The following is a 20,578-nucleotide window of genomic DNA, read 5'->3' as shown; positions in this document are numbered from 1 at the left end:
GGTGCATAATCTAATTACGTATGTGCTAATTTGCATAAATACCACAACAGATCTAAACATTGGCGATAGCCAGGTGAAAATGTCTTGTTTAATCTTGTTGACACATAACAGTAAAATACTCAATGTTAAGGTCTGAATGGAACCCATTTAGGCTGCCCATGAGCATTAATACATAGAGGCGGGAAGAAGTACTTTAAACCAGTCTTTATTCATTTTTAAGAGATTGGGTTTGGGTTTGGGGCTGGGTCTGTGGGACTGTTTCTGGGGGACGAGTCTGAGGGAAGAACAGGAGACAATGGTAAGGAGAATGCAGAAGACAAAAGGTAGGTAAAATAAAATCTGAATCCCCAGAAACAGTCCCACAGACCCAGACCCAAACCCCATCTCTGCAATAATAATTAATAATGGCTGGTTTCTAAAGTACTTCTTCCCGCCTCTATGTATTAATGCTCATGGGTAGCCTAAATGGGTTCCATTCAGACCTTAACATTGAGTATTTTACTGTTATGTGTCAACAAGATTCAACAAGACATTTTCTCCTGGCTATCGCCAATGTTTAGATCTGTTGTGGTATTTATGCAAATTAGCACATACGTAATTAGGTTATGCACCGTTTGTCCATGTTAACAAATAATTTTAAAAAACTTGTAATACATTTTTTGTTTGTCTTGATGTAAGTAATCAACTCAGAAATTTTCAAGGTGATATCTAAAGGTTACATTTTTTACCCTATTCACGTGAGAAAAATAATGAATAAGCGTATGAATAGGCTATATTTGGGTCTTTTTCGAAACTTTCCCCCAATGGGATTCTTCGGGGCTTTTTTTTTCCTTAATCGGGACATATTGAGGATACAAAATCAGTTGAGTTTGATTCTGTTGCAATTTGTTCACGGTTGACCCCCATTTTGGCTTAAAGCGCCTGGACTAATGTTACTTCCTCTTCTTTCTTTTTTTTTGGTTGAGTTAATCAACCTGCTAACAGAAAAACATTGATGCGGTATTAATAATAAGCAGCACTTTTATTTTTCTCATATCATTTTCATCAGCAATATGGTTTAACTTATTAATTATTCCATTTTATTTATCCATGCATTTAAAGTTATGTTGTCCAATGACCTGTTTGCATAATTAGTCCACTGTACTGTATATGTTTGATTTGGCTTTTAATGGTGAGACTTCTGCTTTTGCATTCCTTTTACTTTCTAAATCTATATCACTTAAGATTTATCGGCCAGTATATCGGTTATCGGCTTTCAAATATAAAGAGTTATCGGTCAAAATGTTCATATCGGTGCATCCCTATTTATTTATTTATTTAAGTATGTTAGCATGTAAATATTTTGTGAAGTTGCATGGTATTTGTAGTGACTGCGGACATTTTGGTGTTGTGACATTTGGAATAGGTTTTTTTGTAGGATGTGGTGTGCCACACACACACACACACACACACACACACACACACACACACACACACACACACACACACACACACACACACACACACACACACTCTCTCTCTCTCTCTTACACAACTGATTGAAGTGTGTAGAAACAGATGTGGGTAAAGCCACTTCACTGACAGGAAAGATGGACTCACTCTGGTTTACTTCTTCCACAAACACACACTGAGTGTTACAGTTGAGTCATTTATAGCACAGAAAGATCTTGTCCGCCTATTTTGAAAGATGATAATGCCATTGTGTGTGTGTGTGTGTGTGTGTGTGTGTGACCGTGTGGCCTTTATATGGCTAAACTCAGTCAGTGTAGGTTTGATGGGTCGTCATCGGTATGTGTGTGTCAGACAGATTTAGGTGTGGAACTGTGACTCAGTTTGCACAGGAATGTCTGTGTGTCATTTTGTTGGTTTTGTCATTTTTATCAGTTTTGTGTCTTTTTTTAAAATATTTTTCATTTGAATTTGAGTTAGTTTTAGTCATTTTGTTGTGGTTTTGTCATTTTTGTTTTTTTCTATTATTATTTTTTATTTATATTTCCCATTGTTGTTAGTTTTATTAATTTTGTTTTGGTTTTGTGAATTTAATTAGTTTTTTAAAAATGTCTTGTTAAAAATATTTTCTTTTTAATTTAAATTTGAGTTAGGCTAGTTTTATTAATTTTGTTGCTGTTATGTTTTATTTTTTAATAAAAGCGAGTGTGAGCGTGTGTGTGTGTGTGTGTGCACAATGTATGTGTGTGTGAGAGAGTAGTTCTACTGAAATGACTGAATGGTCCAACCGTTTCTTTCCAGATTGCACATACTTGCCTGTCTTGTCCCGTACAGAGCGATTGATGTGTTCACACAGGAACAGGAAGTTGGGCAGAAGTTTGTGAGCAGCAGTTTCTCTGGTGCCTGTGTTCTGTCGTTTTTTTTTTTGCTGCCTCATTGTAAGCGTCCTGACTGCGAGGGGGGGGGAGTTGGCTCATATTTCACATTCCTGCACCCGAAGGACAAACAAATGTAAACGAGAATGCATACTTGAATTGTGAACGTAAGCTTTGAAAAACACACTTTCCTTTCTGAGAAGCGAGATTGTTTTGGGCGCGAGAGGGGAAAAGGTGTGGTGACTTTGATCAGGTGTGTGTGTGTGCTTTTGTGCATGCGTTGTGGGGGGGAGGGGCGTGGCTTCGTTCGGCCTATTGCGTCACGCAGAACTGAGTGTGTGTTGCCTTATAAGGACATGAGAACATTACAGGAGACACAGGAAGAGGCAGTTAAGAGTGACAATACCAGGAGACCGGACCGACTGGACCGACATGTTTGGCTTCATTCTCTTTCTCTCTCACACTCTCTCTCTCTCTCTCTCTCTCTCTCTCTCTCTCTCTCTCTCTCTCTCTCTCTCTCTCTCTCTCTCTCTCTCTCTCTCTCTCTCTCTCTCTCTCTCTCTCTCTCTCTCTCTCTCTCTCTCTCTCTCTCTCTCTCTCTCTCTCTCTCTCTCTCTCTCTCTCTCTCTCTCACTCACTCTCTCTCTCTCACTTTCTCCTCTTGTTCTTTGACACACCACATTAAGAGTTATGCATAACTTGAAAGTGCCCTAATTAGTGGTTTTTGTTTAGGCAAGTGTTCACTTTTACCATATTTTCTGGAAAATGAGTCACAATCTGCCTATATACAAGTCAAACTGTGTCAAAATTGCATTAATTTTTTTTTAAGGTGTACTTGTTACAGTGTAATTATGCATTTAAGTACCAAGTAATATTAATTAACTACATGAACTTATAGGGTTGGGATTAGGTTTGGTTTAGGGTTAGTTGCATGTAATTGAGCATAGTAATTACTGTAGAAACTACATTGGACACTGTAAAATAAAGTGTTACTAAAAAGGCAGATTAGTTGCATTGATGTACAAGTCACATTTTGTTAGTACATTCAGAAATAATGTAAAATATTGGTACATTGAATTAGGGCTGAACGATATGGACAAAATTTCATATCTCGATTTTCATGCCTGATATCTCGATATCGATACAATACGATATGACTACGTAAGAACTAAAAAAACAATACATTTAGAGTTTGTAAAATACACACTGATGTCTATGGAAGAGGTACTAATAATCCTTTCCATTATAATTCGACACGTTTTATTCATATCAGATACGCATTGTGTAACTTCAGTGTTTACTCTATTCTATTCCCAGTTCACCAGCCACTTACTTTTAAGTATTTTGGGAGAAGTGGATGAATTCACGTGTTGTAAACATAGAGGTTGTAAATCCAACAGATCCGATTCTCTGAACTGCGTCTGCGGCACAAACTAACACGGCGGCGCCCATCGCGCATACAGCTCAACTAACGCGATCGTTATAAAGGTGTTTAAACAACAATATACTTCCACTTGCATGTATTTGACAATCGGAATATCAGATATTTCATGCCATAGCTAACACATTTGTGAATATTCTGAATAAAAAAGGAAAATGACATAAAAGCAGATCATCATTCATTCAGCGCTGTTGCTGCTGCTGTGTGTCACGTGACAAGCAATGACGCGTCACCATGGAAACGCCGCCCCCCTCCACGTCCCTGGTAGTGTGTGCGCGCTGGCTTTAGCCAAAGAGTATAGAAGGGCTTCTATACTCTTTGCTTTAGCGGTGCATTCAAGGGCACTCGTAAAACTGATGTTTGTTATGACTGCCAGAGTTGTATGCAGGGCGAGCGCGGAGAGGGGAAATCTATATCGTCTATATCGTTGCTTTTTTCGATAGTAATATCTTGAAAGTTCATATCTCGATATAGATACGATAACGATATATCGTTCAGCCCTACATTGAATACAATTTTGTGTAAAAAATGTTTACTCAGTAAATTTTAATTTTACCTAGAAACACCAAGTAACATATTGAATTAAACGTGACATTTGGAAGTAGAGTGAACAACTCATGATTCTATTAGAATATGTAGAACTCTGGTGTAACTTGACCGATCCAGTGAGATTAGTTGTGTAGATGCTTCATTTCCACAGACTCTGACCTGCAACCGTTGAGGTTTTGCAGCTCTCGGTGTTTTGACCCCCTGAATCCTCCGTGGTGGGGGACCAAACACTCGCTTGGTGCATTCCACAGTAAATATTAGCCCAGAGAGGGTCAGACAGACAGACACAGAGAGTGTTTATGTAATGCTGAAGAGACACATTCCATCCTCATGTGGGCTGTGAGGAGTCTCTCTCTCTCTCTCTCTGGCTTCTGTCGCTCGCTCTCCCTCCAATGGAGAATGTGTGGAATGAAGATCCACAGGGCTTTGAATGTTCCCCAGTGACTGGCCATTAACATGGGGAAATCCGCTTTTTACTGAGTTCACCCATTGCCCCAGAAGTCCCTGCATGTCTTTTCATTATTAGTGCTGCACGATTAAGTGGAATAAAGCTGAAAGCATGTTATGGTTTAGAGAAATGTATTAAAATTGCAAAGGCTGCAATTTAATTTAATAAATATATATGCGCTGCGTGTTTCAGAGTGAAGCGCGGCACTGTGTTCGTTTACACGCGAGCAACTCTTGTTTTCCTCGTCTTAGAGTGGTTCTGTTCGCAGTAAATCGCTCCTCGTGAACTTCATCTCTGCATCTGCTTTGAGTTTGGGATACTTTAGCGTGCATTCTTGTAATGAGGAGAAGCGCTTATAAACCGGCTGGTATCCACAAAAGAGAAGTGCTTATGGGGTTTCCCTTTGAAATAAAAGCTTGATTGTTTAACATTTGATGTACTTGCCTTAGTGAAATATTATTATACAATAAAGCCCTATTCGGACGGGACTAGTTTCACAGGGGGACGTTAGAGAAATATCTGTTTCACAGACGTACTTTGAGATTTTAATCCTGTCCGAATCTGCCATGTCTGTCTTTTTCTCACACGACCTCTGTAAAAATTCCAGAGCAAATTACCTACTGTTTTTCGTCAAACTCGGCGGTCCTCAGAGAAATCTAATCCCGTCCGAATGCGAATGTCTGTGATTACCGGACATTTTTTTTCCAAAACGCTTTTTCTTATGTGTTTTGGTCAACGTGAACTGCCATACAATCTCTCACTATCGCGCCGGTATTCAAGTTTCTGCTTTTTGCGCACCGATAATGGATGTAAATGTGTTTGGTAGCCTACACTGCGAAGAAAAAATTAAATAAAAAATGAAATCAACAAGAAGAGCCAAATCACGTAAACTGTTAAGACTGGCTACTGTAATATCAGTTTCAGGTAAGATTACTTTCATTTCTGCACTTAATTACATAACGTGTAAATTATATTTAACGTGTAAGTTAAAACTTTTTATTCCAGTGGGTTTATTATAAGAACCCAGTTCTATAAAATCATGATGATAAATCTATGTTTAGTTTTTTTTTTATACTACAATTTTTATAAAAGGTTTACAAAACACTAAATACGTTAGGACGTTTTACTTTATATTTCAAAGTGCTTAATTTTAAAAGTACTTAATTTCAAATGACCATACGCAATCCACGCATTCTGAACACGTGATCTTCTGCAATGCCCACATGTAAAACAGACACTCCTACCTCGGTAATAAACACGGAGATGTTAGTCCCGTCCGAATCCATACATGAAATCACAGACGTAGGTTGATAAGAATTGTAACTCAAACGTCGTTTGGAAAACTAGTCCCGTCCGAATAGGGCTTTAGAAATATTTCTTATTTTCTTGTTTTTAACTTGTGTGTTGACCAAATGTGGAGCCCTACAAACAAGCATTTTAATTTTTTTTTATTGCATTTTAATTCACAAACAAATTTTTTTAAACACTGCAGATTCCCCCCCCCCCAATTCATACAGCCCTATTAATAACGGCTATTTGTTTTCTATGCTAAAGCAGATTCTTCCAGTCTGGGATGCTGATTGGTCAATACATGTGCTAAAATAAGCGTGTGCAAAGTCCATCAGAACAGAGACATCATCTCTGCAATGTCTTCTCCTGTTCCCAAACAAGAAACCTGATTCCTCCTGGCAGGAAAGATCTGATCTCCTGTCTGCTGACACGCTGACCTTTGAGCCAGTGCGTGAACACATTTTCACCACACGTTAAATTTAACTGAATGACACTAAATGAAACTGTGCTAAGAAATGCACTCGGGTGCATCGCTAGTTTTAAGGGTATTTTCTTCTGTGGTTCTGTTTTCAGTGTGGTGGGTGAGAAACCACTTCATTTAATTTAGTTGATGTTTCCAAACACCCTGAAACCCTTTGAGGTGTGTTTCAAGCCCGTCCGGGTAATGTTGGTCAAACACGTGTTTGCTTTGTGACAGAATGACCTGTTGCTGTCTTCATCTGATACACAAGCACCAGCTACAGTAGTGATTTTGGGGTTTTGGCTCAATGTTGGATGACCGTGTCCCTGTGAGACCTCCGTTTAATCCAACCTGACTCCCTTTCCTCAGTGAAAAGCAGCTTTGAGAAAGTGAGAGTCCCGCTCGCACACGTGAGTCAGCGCTACTGGATCTTCCCTCCGCCACCGAGGAGTCAGGGAGTCACCGGGAGAACAAGGGCAGAGATACTCCCAGAGAGTCAAACTCTGAAACATATTTTGGGGCGACTTAGAGACTGCGTCTTGATGCAGTAAAGTCACACAAAAGGTCTTTATATGAAGGTGAAGTTTGTAATTGTTGAATTGTTTTCTTATACTCCCCACTTTCATATGCAGACAACTATGAGTTAGCCATTAGTTGTTCAATACACCTGAAAAGCTGTTTTCATAAAACATCACTCTGTTCTTGTTTTTCCCTGACCAGCCCGACTCAGAAACATGGACTAAACCAGTGTTAGTTTGGAGTGAGACTGGCCAACCATTAGCAGATAGGTGTCATTATTTTCCGTTTGTGGCACAAAAATTAGACTTTACATTAGAGTAGCTTGATTTGGGAGAAGATTGAATGATAAATATTGCAATTAGGGGTGTGCGATGTTGACAAAAACAATAGATATATCGATATTTTGGGGGATTTTTCTTCAATATAAAGAGATTCATTAATGAGTGAGTCATTGAATCATTCACTCAACCGATTTGTTCATTCAGTAACGAAACCCCTTTGTTTGGAACTATTGTCTTTGGCAAAATGGAGCAAAAAAAGGCAATACTTTGTCTAAAACGTAAGTCACTTAATATTAACTTGCATGAAATCAATATTACATCTGTAATCATGCTGATATTTGGAGAGAAATTGATTAACTATATTAAATTATATAAATGTAAAACATACAGAGCTTTTTTTGCCCCCTCATCTTGAATATTGAGGGACATACTTGATTATCTCAGATCGAACGTCGTTATAGCGACAATCACAATATTATCGTTATTATAATATACACGATATTATACAATTTTAAACAGCTTTTGAATTCTTCTGCTTTTTTGTTGGCCAAAAATTGATATATCAATATTTGATCATGTATTTATTTATTTATTTAAATTGCAGCCTTTGCGATTTGATACTCACACTAAAGCATATCACGATTTTTGTTTTATTTTGACGTTTTATTTTTTGCGTTTCCCCACTTCACTTGGGGTCGACTGTCAACAGCGCTGATGTGTCTCTTAGTAAATATTTCCCATCAAATATCCTCTGAGTTGCTGATGTCGACTGTTAGTGTCCATATTAGTTACAGTGTGACCGTTTGCCAAATTCCTGCTGGTCCGGCACTGCTTCGGGAGGATGAGGCAGGAATTTGAAGCGTTCTCAGTTTGATGACCTTTCTTGGCCACGTTTGACTTTTCTCCCTCAAACTGTTGATACACAAACCTTGAGTGTCACCAGAATCTCCAGAGCTGAACCATCATTATTTCTAAATGTTTGTGTGATAGATGGGAATGCGTGGACGGGGCGGTTGAAGAAGTGAAGAACCTCTTAAAGTCTCAATTCTGCGAAGCACAATCTCATCAGTGTGGTTTCTGAAGCATTTGTTCGGTTGCTTCGAGTTGTTCTCGGACTTCATTTCCGAGTCCTCTACTTCCCGTCTCTCTGTGCTCAATGACGGCTGTAAAGCTCATTTCCTTTGAGCCGAGGGGTGTTTTCTTGATGGGACCTTCTTTCCGTCCCTCACCTCCTCCATCTTTGAGTTAAAGGGACAGTTCACCCAAAAATGAGCAAGTTTGCATGATTAATGTGCGAGTCATTGTGAGGGCAGCAGTCGAGACGGAATAAAAAGTAACAACCAAGAGTGACATCATAGCTTCAGCCTTAAAGGGACAGTACACCCAAAAATTATAATTCCGTGATCTATTACTCACCCTGATTTCGTCCCATGCCTGTATGATTTCTTTCTTATTCCTTAAGATATTTTGAAAAGAAGAACAGGCATGAGATCAGCATTTCATTTTTGGGTGTACGGTCTCTTTAAGGCTGAATGCTATGATGTCACTCTTGGTGGTTACTTTTTATTCCATCTGCCCTCTCAATGACTCGCACATTAATCACGCAAACTGTTTCGGCATGAAGTTTTGATCGCTTGTGCAATTTGTTTGTCTTGTTCAATTTCTCTCCTCTTTCTAAGCTCAAAGTTCGTCCACTGCATCTTTCTAATCATTGAGGTTAGATTGATTTATTATACGCGTGTGGGCTGAGGAAACATTTCCTGTGTCACATCCTGCAACGATAAAGCTCAGCACGCATTTCTTTAAATGGGGATGTTTGTGTGTGAAGGTGTGAATTCATCTTCAAGTTGTCTTAAACTCTAGAACTGTGCAATTACACACAGAACTGTACAATGTCATTGTTTTAAAAAGCTCTATAAATGTATTCTCTTAAAAATAACAATAATCTTATAATAAATATAATTATTTTAGGTAATTAATATTTTTGAACGTTATTTTTAGTAATACTTCAGAGAAACATGAAAATTGTGTATATATTTAAAACGACAAACGCAATTTAAATACGGTTATTTTATTATCCTTATTGTAATATATATTTTTAGTTATTATATTATTATTTGTATTAGTCTATTATTTAGTCATTTGATTTTATTTGTTTTTATTTTTTATGATTTTATTTATTTTATGAATATTTTTGAATTTTAGTTTAAAAAAAAATACATGTGGCTTCCAACTAACTGAAAAAAAAGTTTAAAAAAAAAGTTTATTTTTTCTGTCATCTTAAAATGCAATGCTCAGCATGAAGTGACAGAGCAGTCACTGATGTTCGTCTGATTGTGTGCACAAACCAGCAATTAAAAAAAATAATTGTTGTTTTGTGCGCTTATGCTGACAGATGACTTTGTCTTTGACTGTTGTCTCGCTTCTCGCTGAGTGCGGTGTTTTCAAGATGACACGTCAAGTTAAAAATAGTTCGGCTTCCCTGTTGCATTTTAAGATCAGCTAGCCGTCGCACACCTGACACACTGAACTGGATCCTCAGCTGATGTGTGGAGTATCTGCCCTTGAGAAGACATGCGGATGCCCCACAATCTTTACATTTTCTCTCGTCTCTTCACTTTCAGCTTCACGATGTATAAACACACTTCATTAGTTCTCGGTGCAGCGTAACATGCGTGTCTGGCATTCCTAAAATCACTCTCGTGCGATGGTGGGATGACTTCAGTTCCTGCGCGAACTCTCTCTGGGTCAGGCACTCCTCTCCAGCGTTCTTCCATCTGTTCTTTCTGTCGTTTTGTGTTGGTGTTTGTTTCACAGATGCTCCAAAGCAAGGCCCTTTTCTAGATGTGGACTTCTGATCTGATGAATGATTGAAACCTACTTAACACACAGTACTCAGACACAAACAGGTTCATGTTGTTATTGAGATATTCAATTAAGTTGTTTAAGGCGAGACACTACAGGTGAATAGGGTAACATTTTAAAACAATAGATATCACCATGAAACTTCCTCAGTTGATTACTTACACAAGTGTATATATATATATAAAAAAATGTATTACAAGTTTTTGGAATGTGTATGTTTAATTATGCAAATTAGGCATTATCTCATTAAATATGTGCGGTTTTGCATATATTTTCGGTAGATAGATCTGAACATATGATAAAGCCAGGTGCAATTTTTTTTTTTTTGCATTTTGTTTACACACAAGATGAAAAATAAAATTCTGAGGAATTTCATGATATATGCTTTCAATGCCTAGGAAATCAAAATATACTGTCCATAGCCTTAAAAAAAATCGATTTTCACCATATTACATGCCAAATTGTTCAGTCCTACAAACAACCACAGTCAACTTAGAATTGTTTAAATCACAATCACAATTTTTGTCAGAAAAATCACAATTGTAGTTTTTCCCTGTAGAATCAGTGATCGCGTGATGATGAAGTCAAGTTACTGTGAATGAATCCCAGCGTTTGGCTGTTTTTAACGGATGGTCCCGGGCCGCGGCGAGGGTTAATGTTCCTGCCGTCTGGAGGAGAAACCCGAGCCGTTCAGACACCGCTAGCACTCGCACAAAGACAGGAAGTGCTATAAATAAATCAACAAATAAACATGGCATCCACCAGGGCAACTCCTCCTCTTCCCTGTCCCGTGTCCCTCTTTCCTCCCGGTCTCTCTTCTGTTGCTCCAGGGTCGAGAGCTCAGAGCGGATGCTTTGAAACTTAGTGCCACTTCGGCTGTTGATATTCTCTCATATGTTGCTCACCATTGTGATGATATTTCAGTTTATTTTGAGACTGTGTTTCTTGATCTTGGGTTGACGGAGCAAAGAATTGAACTTCTTTTGCAGGTTTTTTTTACGTATGATTTTCTTTGTATGATTTTAAAACAATGGTTCTCAAATTTTAGGGTCCAAGTCTGTATACCCGAATGCCGCCTTATATATCACTGGTACTTCTGCTGGAATGATGGAGCTGCTCGTTTTCAAGCTTTCTTTATTTAAATTAATTTTCATTTAAATTCCAGAAGGTTCAATAGCAGAATGTTCTTCAGGATTTTCTTATTATCAGTGAAATTACACGATTTTTTAGATATTCGTGATTAACTGCCATTTTTATTATTATTATTTTTTTTTAGTCGTTTTTTTTCTAAACTTATATATTCATTCAGTGTTATCGTTGATACCATTACTATTAGTTTTTGTTATTATTTATTTATTTTTTCATTTTTATATTTTCCGTTTTCACTTTAATTTTTTAATTATTTTTAATTTTTGTTGTGTATTTTTGTCATTTTTATGTAATTATTTTTTTTTAAATGTCTGTTTTTTATTTATTTGATTAATTAGTTCTTTAAGTACTTTTAGTAACTTAAACTAAAAAAATTATAACTGGCTGAAATAAAATGTTTTTAGTTTTATTTCAGTTATCAATTATTGTCTTTAAATTAACAAATGTTTAAGTTTTGTTTTTTGGTGACAATAATAACCCTTTATTCATAATAATAATAATAATAATAATAATAAAAAAACAAGATCTAGAAATTACACTTTAAATTCCCTCATTTATCCACAATTTGTTTATTAATTAATGATTAAGTTTAAATATAGATTTTTTTTAGTTAATTTAGCTTGTTTTGTCTCATTTTAAGTCATCTTGATGCTATCTTGGAAGTTTGCAGTGGTTTATTATCATCTCTGTTGTGTTCAGTCATTCACGCTGAAGCTCACAGTGATCATGCACTTGATTTTAGATAATGAGAATGATTTTTTTCTCAGAGCTCGCGGCTCGTTTTACAGGTTAAACACTGAAAACTTGCAGTTTCCAAATGTTTCAGACTTGCTGTACGTTGGTGTAAATGGAGCTTGTTCTAGATTTTTGTTCAGTTCTCTACATGTCGTTGTGTCGTGCTTTATGTCCCGGTCATCCTCCAGCCCTGCAGCCGTCGAGTGGGAGAAAGATGCTGATGTTGATCTTGCAGACGGAAACACATTAGAGCTCGCAGAGAATGAGGAAACCGGTTATTACAGTTTCATATAGTCATGCAGAAGTTTCCCCTCGGATGTGTGCTCATACTCTGGTGTGAGTGTTGGAGATTGAGCAATTCCAGCATTTGCTGTGCAGAGAAAGTCTTAACCAGTATATCGACCCATTTTATGAATAAGCCTTAACCACAGGTAAAGTCCAACCCAAGAGTCAAGCAAACACAGTGATGATACTGTAATACAGTGATGGTATCATATGGGAATATCGTCGTCTTGGGGCTGTTTACACCTGTATTTAACGTCGTCCACTTGTGATCCGATCGACCAAAGCGCATCTTAACACCAGGTGTGAACAGAGCATTGGGTAAAAAATATTTGCTATAAAAAAAAAAAGCAATTTATAAAATACAATGTGAAAATATTTTTTGGAAAATGTAAAATTTATATTAAATTACTTTATTAGACATTTTTCCTACTCACTATAGTATTTTGATGTTAGATGTATTATTTATTTATTTATTTATATTTTAATACCTTTTTTTTATGTATTAGTTAACTTTTTAAAAAAAAATATTTAATTTATTTTATGTATTTAAATTATTTATTTGATCTTTTTTTTATGCTGTTGTTTTAATATTTATTTATATTTTTAATTGTATATATTTATATATTTTATATTTTATCAACTATTTATTTAATGGTTTAATCGTATTATTTATTTTTTATTAGTTTTTACGCTGTTTATCTGTTAAAACCCTGTACATGAAACCACCCAAAACTCTCTAACAATGTGATGGTGAGTTTTGCCTGAGCACTAACATCCACATTTCCACACCTCCAGAATATGTAGTTTTTCTGCTTCTTTAAACTTCTATGAATGTAGTGTTAATAATAAGCATATTGATGACACACATCCATAGGTAAGCTATTTAACTCAGGCCTAGAGAGAGAGGGAGTAGGAAGGGTTATGTGGATCAGGTGATCGTGAAACGTGTGTATTGAGTTCTTTCCTGAACGACACCACACCCTCACCTGTCAATCACTCTCCATACACTCGTGCACTGCAGGAGTGTGTGTGTGTGTGTAGGCCGGGGAAGGATATGGTTTGATCTTGCATGCGTTCTTGCGCAGGGAGTGGCAGTTCATTGCAATCGAGAGAGTTTTATCTCACGACTCCACAATGCCATTCCTGGTTTCAGTGCAAATCACATCACTACTAGCGGCCGGCCGATACATTTCACACGTCGGCTGAATCCGATATGTGGCATTTTTTTTAATTATCGGTATCAACTGATACGTTTCTCTGGTCTATAACAATCGGAAGCGGCAAACAGAGTCGGGATATTTGTAGCCTGCATAACAATGCATATATCCAGTTGGCAATGTCATATTTAAAGTGTAGTGTATTGTATGTCAAATTAGCTCTTTGAGAAAATGTGATTTCTAATGAGTGCACACAGAATTAGAAGATTACTAACAAATAAATATACATTTGTATTGCAGCAAATGTCATACATGTGTTTTTTACTGTCTTTTAAATTAAATAGTGTGATATAACGACCATCCCTGCTCTCAATATATCGGCATCAGCCATAAAATAATCCATGTCGGTCGATCACTAGTCACACAGTTGAAATGACTGATATGCACTGCGAGTGCAACGTGGCCGTGAAGTGTTTGCATCAGCGTATAGTGTACTTTATTATGACCTAAAGTGGCACATAAACACATGCTCATGTGTGGCAGAGCGGGTCTTCCTCTGTAATTCTTGTGACTTGGATGCAATGATGTCATCCACACCCAACTAATCATAGGCATTCCACTGGGCTACACACACACACACACACACACACACACACACACACACACACACACACACACACACACAGAGCCCCCTGTTTGAGCCGAGGTATTTCAGGCCTCATCAAATGGCATTTGTTGACAGTGTGGATGTGTCGGTCCAGGCTCAGGTCCTGACTGGTTTGTGTGTGTGTGTGTGTGTGTGTGTGTGTGTGTGTGTGTGTGTGTGTGTGTGTGTGTGTGTGTGTGTGTGAAGGCTGAATTGTTTTTGTGGCGGGCCTGTCCCTGGTAGGTGCCTGTCGTACGAGGGTAGGGGGTGGTGAAGGGCCTCATTATCCACCGAACTCAATGGAGTCTTTGTGTTGTGGGCCGCGGGCCTGGAAACCCCTCTCCCAGTGTGATCTGATGCCTGTGTGTGTCTGTACTTGCTGGTTCATGTTGAGGTGCTGTGGATCAAACTGGTAATCGACTAGTCAGTTAGTAAGTCGAACTGAGTGAGTGCATCTCTCCTGATTTTCTTTTTTTTATATGCATATATATTTTTAAATAGTTCTAAAAAGGCATTTTTAGATCAGTGTTATTTTAGTATTATTATTTATATACTGTTATAATTTTTTTGTAGTATTTTGATTTAGCTTTTTAGTTTAGTATAAGTAATTTGGTTATTTGCTTTTTTCGTTTTTATTAGTCTTTGCTTTTTTTTTTTGATATTTCTATTTAGTTTTAAATTATTTTTATGTTTTAATCATTTTAGTATTCAAACTTGTTTTATTTTGGTTAGTTTCCAAGGCAACATTTTTCATTTTCATTTAGTTTTAATGTAAGTTTTTTTTTTTCTAATATTTTTTTTTTTTTTCAATCCTTCAAAACTGAACCAAATAAAAATATATAAAAAAAACTTTTAATATTTCTATTTGGTTTTACTTGATTTTTATATCAGTTTTAATTAAGCACTTTAATTTAAACTTGTTTCATTTCAGTTAGTTGTATTTTTGATTTTTAATTCAAGTATTAGTATTGTTTTTTTTGTAATTTTATCAGTTTTTCTGTTGTTTTTAGATATTTATGTTTAGTTATAATTTATTTAGCTTTTGTTTGAGTAATTTTATTTCATTTTCATGTGTTGTTTTATAATTTTATTTTATTTTATATTTTCATGCTTTTATTTCAGCTTTTTATTTCAAATAATGGAAAATATTTCAATGTTCAATAACACAGTTATTTTTAAGTTTTAGTTAATAACACTGATTTAGAGGTGCAAATACTGAGATTTCATTTTGGTATAATATCATGTCTGTAATTCAATAAATAAATCATTCATTCAATAAATGTCAGCTTATGTCTGAAAGTATGCGATATTTCCGAGTTTTCGTACGATCGGCGGTCTCGTATCTCAGTTAGAAACGCCTCAGATGTTGATTTTCAAACCGGCTTCCTGAGCAAACATCTTGAGCGATCCTGCATGCAGCGTTTCCTGTTTCCCGGGCTGTGGGACCTTGCTTCCACTTTATTTATTTTCCTGACATCATTTCCTGTTTGTTCTAGACCTTCACGGCCTGGTGCAACTCTCACCTGCGAAAGTCGGGAACTCAGATCGAAAACATCGAGGAGGATTTCAGAGATGGACTCAAACTGATGCTGCTCCTAGAGGTCATCTCAGGTCAGTGAGCTTTAATCGTTTGCTTTTGTCTTTTGAGTTTTGGCTGGTCAGTAGTTCATTAAGTCTCATTTGCAACTTTCCAGAGCTGTCGAGCTAATGTTTAGCTGAGAAGTGTGTGTGTTTATGCTGATGCGATGGAAAGAGTGTGAGAACTCATCCGCTGTGTGTTTGTGCAGGGGAGAGATTACCTAAACCTGAAAGAGGAAAGATGAGAGTGCACAAGATCAACAATGTCAACAAAGCGCTGGACTTCATCGCCAGCAAAGGAGTCAAACTGGTGTCCATCGGTGCAGAAGGTACAAACACTTCTCTGTGCATCAGACTGGATATTCGCTTTGAAGAAGCGCCTGCCAAGTGAAAATCCCACAGAAGTGCATGTTTGTGTGTGTGTGTGTGTTCGGGAAATTCTGACCTTTCCGATCCTCCTCCGTCTTGATGCAGCGTCTCTCTCAGAGAGGTGTGTGTTCACACTCGGCACGTTTGGTTGGATTCAAACGAACCCGGGTGCGATTGCTCAGTTAGCGCGGTTCATTTACATGAGTGTGAACACTGCCATCTGAACCCAAGCGGACTGAGACTCTGAAAATATGAGCCTTGGTCCGGTTCGAATGAAATATGAATGCAACACGGACCAAACATTTACATTTAATCATTTAGCAGACACTTTTATCCAAAGCGACCTACAAATGAGGAGAGCACAAGAAGCAGTTAAACTAACAATAGCACAAGTGCTGTGACCCTTCCCAGTTTAGTCTAATGCAGCATACATATATTTGTTTAAATAGATAAAGAGTAGAAGAGAAAAGAAAAGTTGTTGTTTTGACTTCTTCACACATTTTATAAGCTCTTCGCGAGTTCTCAGCTGGTTAAAATACCATCATATGTCGGCTGCGCACATACAGCGAGCGCATTCAGCCCAGAACACAGCTTTGTTTTGGGTGTTCAAATAGTTTTGTTGCAAAATATACGTAATAAAAGCTGACAAATCAGGTTGTGAGCGTATCCCTGTGACCTTAGGTTCGGTATCTTTAGGTTCGGTGTTAAAATGCCAATGTGAACGCCAAGCGGACCAGGACTAAATATTTTTTTTTTTTTTTTTTTTTTTGGTCCGAACTAAACAAACTGATCTACAAGTGTGAACACACCCTGAGTCCGTTTCTAAACGCTGTTTGAGTTATTATAGCGTTTGCAATGAATGTGTTGAAAAGTTTGTGGTCTTGAATGGTCTCTGCTGCATTTATTTGATCAAAATTAAGTAAAAACAGTGAAATATTATTACAATTTCAAATAGCTTTTTTCTATTGTAATATATATGTTAAAATGTAATTTATTATATGTAATACATTTCTTGTTATCAATGTTGAAAACAGCTGTGCTGCTTTATTTTTGTGCAAATTGTGATGCATTTTCCCCCAGAATTCTTTGATGAATAGATAGTTAAGCATTTATATGTAACGTAACAAATATATTTAAAGTAAATTATTTTATCATAAAGTCACCTTTGATCAACTTAATGCATCCTTTCTGATTAAAAGAAGATAGTTTTAAATAAGGCTTTTTAAAGAAATGAATAATGTTAAAATAAAACTGCATGTTTTCCACTCTGCATCTGACAGTTCTGCATGTGTGTATTTGTAGAAATTGTGGATGGAAATGCCAAGATGACTCTGGGAATGATCTGGACCATCATCCTCCGCTTCGCCATCCAGGACATCTCAGTGGAGGGTATAATTTAGAGAACTTAGGAGCAGCTATGCACAGCATAATCAAACTTTGGGGAAGAAAACCAAACATCCGTGATGAATGTCCAGTAAAGCCTGTTTCTCTCTCTTCAGAAACCTCTGCTAAAGAAGGACTTCTGCTCTGGTGTCAGAGAAAGACGGCTCCTTACAAGAACGTCAACGTTCAGAACTTCCATATCAGGTTCGAAACATCTATTAGTGTTAATCTAGAACCATTTATTTGATTGATCCAAAGATTTATTTTTTTGTTTGTGGTTTTGATTGGTTGATTGATTCAGAAGTGTGTTTTGCATAAAGCAGTGTTATGGATGTATTTGAATAAACAAACAGTTGAAGACGAGCGATAAAAGAGCACACTTGAATCTGAAATGTCTCGATCTCACACTCGCTTTGCAAACAAGGTTCCTTCAGCGTAGTTTGTGTAGTTTGGAGTCCAACACTGACATGAATGCAGAGTTTGTGAGCTGTGATTTGAGTGCTGCCCTCTTCTGGTCAAAGGAAGGAAATGTGAAGTACTTGTTTCCTTTGACACACGTTTTCTCTTTTTCCACAGCTGGAAGGATGGCCTTGCCTTCAATGCTCTGATCCATAGACACAGGCCAGAGCTCATTGATTATGACAAGCTGAGAAAGGTGCGTCTCTCATGAAAACAGAAGTACATTAGGAGGTTTATGAATTTTCTGCACTGAATTTGGGAGATATTTTGTGTAATTCAGTAGATTAAAATGAAGCTAAGAGTAATGTACTCCTATTGCATGGTCAAAAGTGAATAGCTAAACTGATAAGCATGATTATTTTGCTCAAAAACTATAATGGCGATTCTTAATGTTCATTGCTCTTTTTTTGAGAAATTTCTTTTTACATTTCAACAGAATTATTGAATTTTCAGTTTTTTTTTTTTTTTTTTTTTACCTCATCTAGTTTCGTGATTTTATTATATTTATCATATACATTAATATACTGTCTACATTATGAAAACTTGTAAAGAAGAAGCTTCTTTCAAAAATGAAAACAGCCCTTCCAGTAATTCCACATTATGTTAATGTTTTTCTATTAAAACAACAAAAAAGGCTTTGCATTGTGTGACAGAGGTTTTGTAAGTCTGGCTTATTATTAACTAAAATTATTTTCAACATTTCTTTTAATTGAAATCAAGCTGAAATAAAATAAAAATATTAGTTGACAAACGTACACTAAATTAAAATTAGAAATCTTGCCTTGGCAATAAAGTGAAATATGTTTAAGTTGAAGCATCAAATGATTAACTGGAAATAAATAAAAACTATAAACAATAATAAAATAAATTAAACCTAAAATGGCAATATTAAAAAAATAAAATGACAAAAGCACGTAACGAAATTACAAAACATTAAACTGAAACATGAAAATTCAAAAATATAAAAATAAAAGGTAATTCAAAATATCAAAATATCAAAATAAAAAATAAAATGACACTGGTGTAAGTGCATTTATTCATGCTCATGTGACTGTTTTATTGTGTTAACAGGACGACCCAGTGACCAATCTGAACAATGCCTTCGAAGTGGCAGAGCGATACCTCGACATCCCCAAGATGTTGGATGCAGAGGGTACAAACTCTTCTGTCCTTCTGTGTGTGTGTGTGTGCTGTCTGTGCGAGCATGTTTTTGTATTGCGTATTACATATCAATTGTTATTCGTGTGGCTGTCTGAGCCTGTGTATGAAGTCAGTTGTGCATGCTTTTGGATGTGTGATGTGTGTGTGGGAGAGAGAGTGAATGAGTAGCTCTATTAAAGCATGTGTGTTTTGAGCATGTCAGCACATGCCTTGTATTTCCAGGAGTCTCTGACAGACAGGTCAAACACCCACACTTAATGTCTTCTGCAAACAGTGTAACCATGGTTAAGATCCCTGAGCATTATGTTGTTTCTCCCTCAAGCATGATCTCTCCAGGATCTCTGATCAACCTGCTGCACCGGACCTTTTTTTTATTGTTATTTATGTGTGTGTGTGTGTGTGTGTGTGTGTGTGTGTGTTTTGTAACCCTGAGTATATGGCTGAATCCCAATTTGCACACTATCCCTTCTAAATAGATTTAGACAGATGGTATACTCTTTCTGAAGTTATTTGAAATGTGTGTCTGTACTTGCTTTTTTAGCTAATATTACCTACAAACAGGGCTTGACGTTAACTTTTTTGCTCACCAGCCTCTGTAGCTTGTAGTTCACTGGCCACAGTTTTGTTGTTGGGAAATTGTTTTATTAGGGGTGTGACGATACACTTAGCTCACGAGACGATACATGATATTCGGTTCGCAAGAAGACGAGACGATATTTTAACACTACGTTAAAGAAACCTTCAATTCTGAAATATATGACTGGGAAAATAGTCTTTTATTCAGCTGAAAGTCACAAAATGCAAAACAAAGCCAGTGCATTTTGAAATGTTCTAGGACTGTCACTAATGATTATATTGGTAATTGAATATTCAATCGATTATTTTGACGATTAATGGTGTTATTGTAACCCAAGTGAACAAAAGCAATAATAATTGGTTCAGATAAAGTATCAAAAGCAAGTAATTATTTGGTTTTATTGATCAACACTGTTAAAATACAAAATGAAATATAATATAATGAACATAAGTTGATTTTTTTATATAATATACAAGTATAACACATGCCTGCAGAGGGCATAGATTTAATTGTTATTGGCATTGATTAAAAATGAGAAATCAATTAGGGTTGCACCGATACGAACATTTTGGCTGATATTTATAACCGATAATTCTTTATATCTGAAAGCCGATAACCGATATATTTGCAGATAAATCTAAATCCAAATTTCTATATAATTTTTGAGAGCCTGATTACAAAAACAAAAGTCTCACCATTAAAAGCCATGTCCCAAACACACAATTATGATGTTCTCATTATAATTTTATGTAGCCTATGTGACAGACTTGCGCTTCACATGAGATTCCCATCATATTTCAAGCAATTCAAAACCATCATGTTGAACAGTGCTCAGCTGAAGGAAAAATCCATTATTTATCAGCTTTAATATATCGGCCAAATCTTCCTATCGGCCCGATAAA

At 36.6% G+C, this 20,578-nt stretch overlaps 1 protein-coding gene across 6 annotated transcripts in view; it reads left to right on the top strand.

Moving 5' to 3' along the window:
- Positions 1-20,578, top strand: part of actn4 (actinin, alpha 4) — a 44,059-nt gene that overhangs the window by 13,759 nt on the left and 9,722 nt on the right. For all 6 annotated transcript variants that reach the window (XM_081371113.1, XM_081371112.1, XM_081371111.1 and 3 more), the window contains 6 exons: positions 15,646-15,760; positions 15,937-16,056; positions 17,399-17,485; positions 17,596-17,683; positions 18,056-18,134; positions 19,010-19,091. In XM_081371113.1, coding sequence (XP_081227239.1) covers positions 15,646-15,760; positions 15,937-16,056; positions 17,399-17,485; positions 17,596-17,683; positions 18,056-18,134; positions 19,010-19,091 — 571 coding nt within the window. The remainder of the gene's footprint in view (positions 1-15,645; positions 15,761-15,936; positions 16,057-17,398; positions 17,486-17,595; positions 17,684-18,055; positions 18,135-19,009; positions 19,092-20,578) is intronic.

This window comes from Scardinius erythrophthalmus, assembly GCF_964197995.2.
Source record: "Scardinius erythrophthalmus genome assembly, chromosome: 7".
In the NCBI taxonomy this organism is placed as follows: domain Eukaryota; kingdom Metazoa; phylum Chordata; class Actinopteri; order Cypriniformes; family Leuciscidae; genus Scardinius; species Scardinius erythrophthalmus.
This window is presented reverse-complemented; position numbering and strand designations above follow the sequence as displayed.